The 12,151-nt window shown below is 45.4% G+C and overlaps 1 protein-coding gene across 1 annotated transcript in view; it reads right to left on the reverse strand.

Annotated features, from left to right (window-relative positions):
- lmtk2 (lemur tyrosine kinase 2) overlaps window positions 1–2,773 on the reverse strand; it is a 56,193-nt gene extending 53,420 nt beyond the window's left edge. The window contains 1 exon segment of the mRNA XM_007893563.2: window positions 2,677–2,773. Within this exon segment, the coding sequence (XP_007891754.2) occupies window positions 2,677–2,755 (79 nt within the window). The 5' untranslated portion in view covers window positions 2,756–2,773.
- Window positions 2,774–12,151: the final 9,378 nt, after the last annotated feature.

Below are 12,151 nucleotides of genomic sequence, written 5' to 3' on the forward strand. Positions count from 1 at the left end.
TTATACTGAGACTCTGATCCATAATGGTGTTTGAATTATTGCCCTGCTAGCACTGAAACGAATACATCTCAGTCTTGGTGAATTCAGGAAGGCTTCAGGTACTCCATCACTCCATACTTGGAGTGGAGTATGGAGTCCTGTAGCTCAGTGGTTAGAGCACTCGCTTTGCAAGTGAGAGACCTGAGTTCAATTCCAGGCAGAGGGCGAAACCTTGGGCAAGTTTCCTTACTCCACACAGAGCCTAATAATAATCCCTCCAAAAAACCAAAAACAATAATTAAATTGGTCATTTTCAATCTACGACTGTTTGTGGGACATTGCTGTGCGCAATTGGCTGCCGCGTTCGCCCACAAATATACAGTCAATTCACTTTACAGTGTGTTCTGTGAAGCGCTTTGGGACGTCCTCCTGACGTGAAAAGCGCTATATCAAATGCAAGGATTATTATTATTATTATACTTGATCACTGCATGTTTTTTTGGCTGCTGATGCTTTGTTGGCATTCAGTACATTTCGGTTTACAATGGAAGAAGGTGAAGGGAGCGGTTTTCACTTTCTACTCCAGCAACCACCATTTTAAAAGGAAAAAGGGTCAAAAGCTTTTTTTGTAAATAACTACCTTCCAGTCAGTTGATAGATATGCAACAGCTGTGAAAATTGACTGTTTCTCAACCTTCTGGGATACATTAACTGAAATAGGAACTCATCGTACTGGTAATAATGGCAGTCAACTCATGGCCCATGGCCGATAACAGCAATAACATTATGAATTTAACATATCCTCATTGTATACAAGTTCTAAAGAATAGTGTGCAAATATAGATTGTTACTAAAAATATAAATCAGATATTTTTTCCTTGAAAATGTTTCAATATGCAAGACTATCTATATAAAAAGATGCTTCAGAGCTCTCATCCAGTATTTAAAAGTATCTAATTGTTAAAACAGAAAATAAAGAGTGCACTTTGTCACAAAAATAAAAAAAATGTAGATGTGAAAGAATGTGACAACCCTGACTCAGTCACTTACCAACTGCCATACTGGAAGGCCAGAGGGCTGTCTCACTGTCTCAGAGAATGATGAAACAATTCAGGTCATCTCAGTCACAATCTGAACAGATTTCAGACCAGAGAGATCGATTTTGACTTGAATTCCTCGTCTTTAAGAATTATTTGAAAAGAAACTGTACAGTGTTGAAGCTGCATTTTATTTTGGTCTATAGCAGCCAAATTCCAAATTTAACTATGACATTCCTTATGAAGAAATAAATATCTCTGTATCTCACCGCTCAAATACATTCCGTTTCAAACTGAAACAGCATTTGAGTTAAATTCTTTCTTTCAAAAGGAGATTTTCAAGGTGGCATTCAGCAAATTTCTTCAAAGGAGCCTGCATACCGATTAGATAGCACACGCCATCTTCTAACATAAAGACTAATGTGTAATTTATAAATTTATTTTTCATAAAGTATATTAAGTAGAGAAGCTCAAGAATTAGGATATCTTTGGAAATTGGTCATAAGCGTTGTCAAAGATATGATTTAAAGATAAAGATGGATCAAAGCAGATAGACTGGGGATGGCAGTTCCACAGGAGAGTGGGAAGTGGCTGAAGGTATCAATAATGGCACAGTGGGGTTGGAAGAAACCCAGCAGGTCTGAGCCAGCTGAGCAAAAAGGTCAGGCAGACAAGTAGGATACTTCACTCCAGTTGCCCTATTCAACTGCTCTGTATTATTTTCAATCACAATAGATCACAGCATATTAAAACATTCTGAAATGTACCACCACTGCCTCTAGTATTATATATTAAACATATAATAGGGGTAATAATCCCTAAAATCACAGTATATCCTGCGAAGCGCTTTGAGACGTCTCAACAACGCGATGAGGCGCTATATCAAATGCAAGGATTATCATCATTATTACTACTAAACATTACTATGTGTTACAAACCCCATTTGCCTATTCAGCAGCCACACGAAATTACCCGAATGCAGAATTCCGATTGGTGCCGCACTCATCACCATACATCTAGGCTCCCCGTTCCACCCCCGTCTTTTTTTTTTGCTGTCGTCGTGCATCATTCCGCATCCGATTAGTTTCGCGAAACGAAAAAAAAAAACCCACGCGTAATAAAACCACAATAACCCTTGCGTTCCGATCTAGCGCTTGTCGCGTCTTCTAGACGTCTCGAAGCGCTTCGCGGAAACGCGCGGCGAGGCGAAGTGACTGTACATTTGTGGGCGAATTATACATGTACACGCACACACACACACAGAGAGACAACACACACACACACAGACAACACACACACACACACAGAGACAACACACACACACACAGAGACAACACACACACACAGACAACACACACACACAGACAACACACACACACACAGAGACAACACACACACACAGAGACAACACACACACACACAGACAACACACACACACAGAGATCACACACACACACAGAGATCACACACACACACAGAGATCACACACACACACACACAGAGACAACACACACACACACAGAGATAACCGATTCCTGCAACTGAAACTAAACGATGTGAATGCGAACGCTTCGCGAGGCTAAGAAAAAAAAAGAAGAAAAATAACGAAGAAGAAGAAGAAGAAGAAGAAGAAGAAAAGGCACCGAACGAGGGTACGAACCTGCACCTGTTTCCGGAAGTGGAGCACCTTGAACACTGCGCAACGCCAACACCAGCAGAACATCCCAACGTATCGCCATTCTCGACAGGGCCTCCGGGAGCGCAGACGGAACTGGGGGGGGGGGGCGGGGGGGTGGGGGGGGGTGTGGCGGGGGCTGGGGGAGCACTTTAAATCAGTGTGTTATTAACTGCCGCACCGAAAAGGGACCGGTAGATAGACAGACAGATATCGACATATATCGCCCCGCCCCCCACCCGGAATTTCGGTGAACGGCCCCAAGCGAGGAGCGCGCGACGACCGGGTTTCTCCTTCGGGACCTGCGACGCCGCCGACGCCGCCGCCGCCGCCGCAGAGCCCTCCTCTTCTTCGTCGTCGTCTGTGTCTCCGGTTGGCTACAGCCGCGCCATAGAAACGCATCCTCACATATGAAGACGAAAAGAGAGAGTGAAGGGGGGCGGCGGTGGTGGTGGGGGAAAAAAAAGGAGGCTTCGGGCGGGCGGCGCTGTCAACTCCGCCCCCGCTCCTCTCTCCCTCTCTCCCTCCCTCCCGGTGTCTTCACAACGCGCGGGCTCTCAGCTTCGCTTCTACCTCGACGCGTTGCTTTGTCCGGGCTTCGCCGCCGACCAGTACCGTCCGCGAGGCTGTCCCACAGCCGCCATGACAGGTCGCGCGCGTCAATGATGACGAGTGGGGGGGAGGAGGAGGAGGAGGCAAAAAAAAACCGTCGTCACTCCTCCTCCTCCTCCTCCACGTCGCGCGATTGATTGCTTTGATTGACCGCCGAACGACCAATAGAATCGGGCTCTGGGTCTTCCGGGACGGACCCGGCGAGTTGTCAGCCAATCGCTTCTGTGCGTGGGGCGGAACTTCCGGTGACGTTGCTGCTCCCCCCCCCCCACTCCCCGTGGGGCGATGCGACTGCGTCATTCGCCTGGCAACCGAGGAGGAGGAGGGAGTCAGGAGGCAGGAGGCAGATCCAGGGAGTGGGGGGGGGGTGTGTTGCTAAGGGCCAGTTGCTGGGATGATAGTTTTACATTCTGATACACACACACACCTGTGTGGGTGAGGGGGTGAAAAATCAATCCTAAACAATACAGAGGGTGCTGTATTGTTGGAGAGGGTTTTAATGCCCAGGGATGAGAGGATACCTCTCCGACCTACTATCCCCTCACGTCCCCTCCGTTCCTCTGGCTCCGGTCTGCTCCACATCCCCCGCCCCAACCGCCCTACCATCGGTGGCCGGGCCTTCAGCCTCTCAGCCCCGAGGCTCTGGAGCTCTATCCCCCAGTGCCTTCGCCTTCGCTTCCTCCCTTTCCTCCTTCAAGGCCGGTCTCAAGACCTCTCTCTTTGACCGTACCTTCAGCTCTCCTCTCGACTCTCCACCCCCTCCTCGCTCCCTCCCTTCCCTCCCCTCACCCTGACCATTTCCCCCCCCCCGCTCCTTGGGACGTCCTCCCACGTGAAAGGCGCTCTATAAATGAAATCTTCTTTTGTTGATATAGATTATGATTCATCCCTTTCAACTCGCAGCAGAACAGGTTTGTAAGACGGCCACCGATGTGACAAGGTTGCTAAAACCCAGCTCTTGTTCCTGGAAGCGTATCTGAAGGAAGGTGGGAAAAGATGTTTTGGACGAGAGTACGCGGACGCCTTACAGTACACGTTGCGGAATGCTTCTTGAGACGTCGCGATGACGTGATAAGGCGCCCCATTCGAAGGGCAGGATGATTAGCGCAAGGCATTTCTTTCTATGTGACCTGCACTGTTCAAACGCGAGTTAGTATTTGAGCCAATTCTATCGTCTAAAGTTAAAGTCGAATTTGTTAAAAGAGTGGAATGATAAACATTTTAAAAATATTAAAACAGAAAATAAAGAGTGCACTTTGTCACAAAAATAAAAAAAATGTAGATGTGAAAGAATGTGACAACCCTGACTCAGTCACTTACCAACTGCCATACTGGAAGGCCAGAGGGCTGTCTCACTGTCTCAGAGAATGATGAAACAATTCAGGTCATCTCAGTCACAATCTGAACAGATTTCAGACCAGAGAGATCGATTTTGACTTGAATTCCTCGTCTTTAAGAATTATTTGAAAAGAAACTGTACAGTGTTGAAGCTGCATTTTATTTTGGTCTATAGCAGCCAAATTCCAAATTTAACTATGACATTCCTTATGAAGAAATAAATATCTCTGTATCTCACCGCTCAAATACATTCCGTTTCAAACTGAAACAGCATTTGAGTTAAATTCTTTCTTTCAAAAGGAGATTTTCAAGGTGGCATTCAGCAAATTTCTTCAAAGGAGCCTGCATACCGATTAGATAGCACACGCCATCTTCTAACATAAAGACTAATGTGTAATTTATAAATTTATTTTTCATAAAGTATATTAAGTAGAGAAGCTCAAGAATTAGGATATCTTTGGAAATTGGTCATAAGCGTTGTCAAAGATATGATTTAAAGATAAAGATGGATCAAAGCAGATAGACTGGGGATGGCAGTTCCACAGGAGAGTGGGAAGTGGCTGAAGGTATCAATAATGGCACAGTGGGGTTGGAAGAAACCCAGCAGGTCTGAGCCAGCTGAGCAAAAAGGTCAGGCAGACAAGTAGGATACTTCACTCCAGTTGCCCTATTCAACTGCTCTGTATTATTTTCAATCACAATAGATCACAGCATATTAAAACATTCTGAAATGTACCACCACTGCCTCTAGTATTATATATTAAACATATAATAGGGGTAATAATCCCTAAAATCACAGTATATCCTGTGAAGCGCTTTGAGACGTCTCAACAACGCGATGAGGCGCTATATCAAATGCAAGGATTATCATCATTATTACTACTAAACATTACTATGTGTTACAAACCCCATTTGCCTATTCAGCAGCCACACGAAATTACCCGAATGCAGAATTCCGATTGGTGCCGCACTCATCACCATACATCTAGGCTCCCCGTTCCACCCCCGTCTTTTTTTTTTGCTGTCGTCGTGCATCATTCCGCATCCGATTAGTTTCGCGAAACGAAAAAAAAAAACCCACGCGTAATAAAACCACAATAACCCTTGCGTTCCGATCTAGCGCTTGTCGCGTCTTCTAGACGTCTCGAAGCGCTTCGCGGAAACGCGCGGCGAGGCGAAGTGACTGTACATTTGTGGGCGAATTATACATGTACACGCACACACACACACAGAGAGACAACACACACACACACAGACAACACACACACAGACACACAGAGACAACACACACACACACAGAGATCACACACACACAAACAGACAACACACACACACACAGACAACACACACACACACAGAGACAACACACACACACAGAGACAACACACACACACACAGACAACACACACACACAGAGATCACACACACACACAGAACACACACACACAGAGATCACACACACACACACACAGACACACACACAGAGATAACCGATTCCTGCAACTGAAACTAAACGATGTGAATGCGAACGCTTCGCGAGGCTAAGAAAAAAAAAGAAGAAAAATAACGAAGAAGAAGAAGAAGAAAAGGCACCGAACGAGGGTACGAACCTGCACCTGTTTCCGGAAGTGGAGCACCTTGAACACTGCGCAACGCCAACACCAGCAGAACATCCCAACGTATCGCCATTCTCGACAGGGCCTCCGGGAGCGCAGACGGAACTGGGGGGGGGGGCGGGGGGGTGGGGGGGGTGTGGCGGGGGCTGGGGGAGCACTTTAAATCAGTGTGTTATTAACTGCCGCACCGAAAAGGGACCGGTAGATAGACAGACAGATATCGACATATATCGCCCCGCCCCCCACCCGGAATTTCGGTGAACGGCCCCAAACGAGGAGCGCGCGACGACCGGGTTTCTCCTTCGGGACCTGCGACGCCGCCGACGCCGCCGCCGCAGAGCCCTCCTCTTCTTCGTCGTCGTCTGTGTCTCCGGTTGGCTACAGCCGCGCCATAGAAACGCATCCTCACATATGAAGACGAAAAGAGAGAGTGAAGGGGGGCGGCGGTGGTGGTGGGGGAAAAAAAAGGAGGCTTCGGGCGGGCGGCGCTGTCAACTCCGCCCCCACTCCTCTCTCCCTCTCTCCCTCCCTCCCGGTGTCTTCACAACGCGCGGGCTCTCAGCTTCGCTTCTACCTCTACGCGTTGCTTTGTCCGGGCTTCGCCGCCGACCAGTATCGTCCGCGAGGCTGTCCCACAGCCGCCATGACAGGTCGCGCGCGTCAATGATGACGAGTGGGGGGGAGGAGGAGGAGGAGGCAAAAAAAAACCGTCGTCACTCCTCCTCCTCCTCCTCCACGTCGCGCGATTGATTGCTTTGATTGACCGCCGAACGACCAATAGAATCGGGCTCTGGGTCTTCCGGGACGGACCCGGCGAGTTGTCAGCCAATCGCTTCTGTGCGTGGGGCGGAACTTCCGGTGACGTTGCTGCTTCCCCCCCCCCCACTCCCCGTGGGGCGATGCTACTGCGTCATTCGCCTGGCAACCGAGGAGGAGGAGGGAGTCAGGAGGCAGGAGGCAGATCCAGGGAGTGGGGGGGGTGTGTTGCTAAGGGCCAGTTGCTGGGATGATGGTTTTATATTCTGATACACACACACACCTGTGTGGGTGAGGGGGTGAAAAATCAATCCTAAACAATACAGAGGGTGCTGTATTGTTGGAGAGGGTTTTAATGCCCAGGGATGAGAGGATACCTCTCCGACCTACTATCCCCTCACGTCCCCTCCGTTCCTCTGGCTCCGGTCTGCTCCACATCCCCCGCCCCAACCGCCCTACCATCGGTGGCCGGGCCTTCAGCCTCTCAGCCCCCAGGCTCTGGAGCTCTATCCCCCAGTGCCTTCGCCTTCGCTTCCTCCCTTTCCTCCTTCAAGGCCGGTCTCAAGACCTCTCTCTTTGACCGTACCTTCAGCTCCCCTCTCGACTCTCTACCCCCTCCTCGCTCCCTCCCTTCCCTCCCCTCACCCTGACCATTTCCCCCCCCCCCCCGCTCCTTGGGACGTCCTCACAACGTGAAAGGCGCTCTATAAATGAAATCTTCTTCTTGTTGATATAGATTATGATTCATCCCTTTCAACTCGCAGCAGAACAGGTTTGTAAGACGGCCACCGATGTGACAAGGTTGCTAAAACCCAGCTCTTGTTCCTGGAAGCGTATCTGAAGGGAAGGTGGGAAAAGATGTTTTGGACGAGAGTACGCGGACGCCTTACAGTACACGTTGCGGAATGCTTCTTGAGACGTCGCGATGACGTGATAAGGCGCCCCATTCGAAGGGCAGGATGATTAGCGCAAGGCATTTCTTTCTATGTGACCTGCACTGTTCAAACGCGAGTTAGTATTTGAGCCAATTCTATCGTCTAAAGTTAAAGTCGAATTTGTTAAAAGAGTGGAATGATAAACATTTTAAAAATATATACGTATATATATAAATATACAGGAAAGAACACGAACATTGAATTAGAGCAGTTAGCTTTAGTTGGGAACTAGTAAGGCAGAGGTAAAATGGTGCTTCTTATGTGCTGAAATTTCTGATTCTAGAAACATGACCACCTAAACCTTGCTTCATTCAGTTAGGTCAAGGTACACCTGTTCTATGTGGGGGGAAAAAAAAGATACAATACAAAATTACATTTGTAAAGCGCCTTTTACGTTGGGAGGACGTCCCAAAGCGCTGATCAGTCAGGGATTAGGACATGAGGGGGTGAGACCAGGGAGGTTGAAGGGAGGAGTGTGGCTGAAGGCATGGTCGAAGAGAAGGGTCTTGAGGCATGCCTTGAAGGAAGCAAGGGAGGGAGCGAGGGAAGCAATGTCGGATGGAGTTCCAGAGGACGGGGGCAGAGAGGCTGAAGACCTGACCAACAATGGGACACAGAGCAGGTGGAGCCTGCTGAGCGGAGGGAGCAGACAGATTGATAAGGGGTTACCAGGTTGGAGAGTTAGGAGGGGACAAGGCCATGGAGTGCCTTGAAGCTGAGGATGAGAATTTTGAAATTGATCCTCTGAGGGGTGGGGAGCCAGTGGAGCCGGGCAAGGGTGGGTGTGATGGGGTCACAGAGCCTGATGCAGGAGAGGACACAAGCTACAGAGTTCTGCATGATTTGCAGCTTGTGGAGGGAAGAGTTGGGAAGGCCGACAAGCAGGTTTAAACTGGAGAAAAAGATTAAGATGCGATGTTAGCAAAGTTTTCAGGATGCTAAAATAAGCTTTAGATAAGATGGACTCCAATAATAAGTTTTAATGTCTCAAGAATTCCACAAGGAGGTCACACTCAGAAAAAGAAGCTGAATAAGTGCTTTAGATTTAACTACTTTGTATGAAGAACAGATTGCCCAGGATGACACAGGGCACAGTGTTACTATTTCATGAGGGGTTTCGGAGAGGGGAGAAGTTAATGAGAGATCGTGAGCAATTGTATTTAACAAAATTGTTCATTATCTCTTATTACCAACCAGAATGACCTCATGATCATTTCCACTTTTATACACTCCTATGTTGTGCAATTTTCTATTTTTCAATCTTTGCATTACCTCAGGTCCTGCTATATTCATAAGCAGGGGAACTAAGGCTTTTTTCCCTTTGTTTAGTTTGGCCCTTTTAAGTGTTGCCAACATTGTTCAACATTATTTGCATTCAGTTAAAATATCATGGGACTCTTTCCCCCTCCCCCTGACTACGTTTCCTTAATTAGTGTTTGTGTGTTTGTGGGGGTGGGGGGGTGTAGAAGGAGAGATTAGATGATATCTTATTGATATTTTATTGGGAAGCATAAATTTGAAAGAGGTTTATAAAAAGGCATGTGCTAATGCTAAAAGTGGGACTGTTATTTTTGAAGCCAATTATATGTTGACCTTTCAGATCCCACAGAATTCAGTTCCAAAGCTCTAATGGTAACACCACACGCTCGACATTTTGCAGAGCTGCCAACATCAAGGAAATGTTTAGACTGAGATTCATGATCACAGCAAGTGAGATCCTTTGCACGCCCATTTGAACCGAAATAAGTTGTTTTATTTTTCACAGTGAAATAAATGAAAATCATGTTTTAAAAAAAGAATAAATATATCGATTTTAATAAGTGAGATTTTACAAGTCAGCACTTGGTATGATGGACTGCCTTGGCAGAAGTCCAAATATTGTTATGACAAGAATGTATAACCTTGTCAAGTAAATTTTAATATAAAGAATACACGTTTATAGTCGAGCTGCCTCTTTCAGTTTAGAAATCGCCGTTTCACTGATTTATTTTAGTTAGTAGTCGAAAAGAGAACATTAGCTACCTGATAAAAGCGATTGTGAAAGAAAACCATTGTTGAGTGGACTTTTCAATTTACTTTAATTTTATTTTAATAATAAATTTATCATATAATTTATTATAAATTATAACAATATATGTATCGGGATTTGAATTCAAATAGCCTAGGCTGACACACCAATGCAGCACTGGCGGTGTTTGTTGCATTGTCAGTGGTACCATTCTTTGGATGAGAGGATAATGTGAGGTCCCATCTGCCCGTTCAGGAGAACAGTAAAGATCCCTACAAAATACACCTTCACTTCACAATGAATGGGCTCTGAGACGTCCTCCCAATGTGAAAGAAGCTATACCCAATGCAAGGATTATATCCTTTGGGTGTACATTCTTTCCTTGGCATGAACTAATAGTCTGGGTTTACCTTGTCAATAACATGAAATATTTTATATTTCATTGAGGTTCCCCCCTTGACTGGCTTTTTCCGAAATGGTAAAGCTTACGTTTTTCTAATTCATTTCTTTTACACATTGCGCCAGATTTGTTACTCTTTTTGGATCTCCATTCATTTTTAAAAGAAAGATGACAAAAACAACAACAAAAAATGACATTTGTATAGCGCTTTTCATGTCGCGAGGACATCCCATCGTGCTGGGAAACATAAAACGGGTGTGGTCTGACCATGGCATTGCAAACCTTTAGCGCGTAACTTCTGTAGATTTGAATTCTACTGGGTCGAAGGATACTTTTTAATAATTATACTTTTTTTTAACTTGAAAGAGGGTTGGAACCCACAGGGATCTAAAGGCAACTACAGAGTGGGAGAATGCAATTGTAAATGCATGAATTGTTTTGGGGTGTGGTGAGCTACACCCCTCATTTAATCTTGGCCAGAGATAAATCAAGAGCACTTCAAAGGAGACTTCTTGGTTATCGGAAATGTGGTGGAATAATTCAGAACAAATGGGGTACGGTTGACCCGTAATAACATCAAATCATCCAAAAAATAGACAACAATGCCCCAATCACATCCAATTTCTAATAGTTCTACAGATTGTAGGCCTTTATGGAGATGAATTGGAGAGGGTTCTGATCCCGAAATAGTTAGCAGAATCATTGCCAGAGATTGGCAGGACATTTGATTTATTCTAATTGATATTATAGGTGGCAATTAGAACAAGTTGGGCCAGGGGACTAGATTCACTTAAGAAACCGCTTGTGCATTACTGGGAAGAGTGTAGGGTTGTATTAAGAAGGTATGGGATCATAGGGGCCTTAAGGCTCTTTAGTGACTTGTCATATCATCAAACCTTTAAAGCTAATCCAAGGACAGGAATTGTATGGACAAAGTGAAGGCAAGCCTTTAAAATGTACTATTGAAATATACAGGTGCATAATTATGTTCACTTATGATGTAATCATACACTTAAAATGCACAAGGTGTAAACCAGGGAGGTGCTGTTGGTGTTTTCACCTCTCAGACTCGAGTTTCACCCATAATGGAACAAAAGACTCTTTCTGGCGTCTGTCAGGATCTCAAATAAGTCTGAGGAGTCACAACCCTAATGGGCATCTGTCACAGCACAATAATTCATAAATTATTTGCTTACACTAAATACTGTACAGGCTTTCATTACAGGCTTAAAAGGCAGATCAAATAAATTTCTGACCTATTGGTAAAACATTTTTTTCTTATACACTCAGACTTATACCAGGAATCATTTCCAAGTTCAATAAGCACTTAAATGTGGTTCATGAAAACACCTATTACCTTTTGAGTATCATGGATCAGGAGTAGCTCTGTTGCAAGTTGCATTCTCCACAGGGGGTAGAAAATCAGAGAGCTGACCGCTTTTGCTCAATTTGCTAGCTCAAGAGCGACATTTGCAAAAACATGGATACTCTTCCCTCTTAACTGCCAAATGGTACACAATCTAGGGAAAATAAAAGAGAAGTGCATTTTCTAAATAAAGGCTGCACTGAGGGATGCTTTTAGTTAGTGCAGTTATTACTTACAGTGGGAAATCTATATCAACATGCACCAGTGTTGTACTGTACTAATCTTTCTGACATTTATCAGCTTACTTTCAAGTCAAACAACCTTTGAAGGAAATGTGACGAATATTGCTAAAGTAATAAATGTTGTCATTTACATTTAAAAGATTCTTGTAAAATAATAATTGCTAATTCTTGCACAAGAAAAAAAAAT

The sequence above is a fragment of the Callorhinchus milii genome, unplaced genomic scaffold (genome assembly GCF_018977255.1).
Source record: "Callorhinchus milii isolate IMCB2004 unplaced genomic scaffold, IMCB_Cmil_1.0 Scaffold16, whole genome shotgun sequence".
NCBI classification, from domain to species: domain Eukaryota; kingdom Metazoa; phylum Chordata; class Chondrichthyes; order Chimaeriformes; family Callorhinchidae; genus Callorhinchus; species Callorhinchus milii.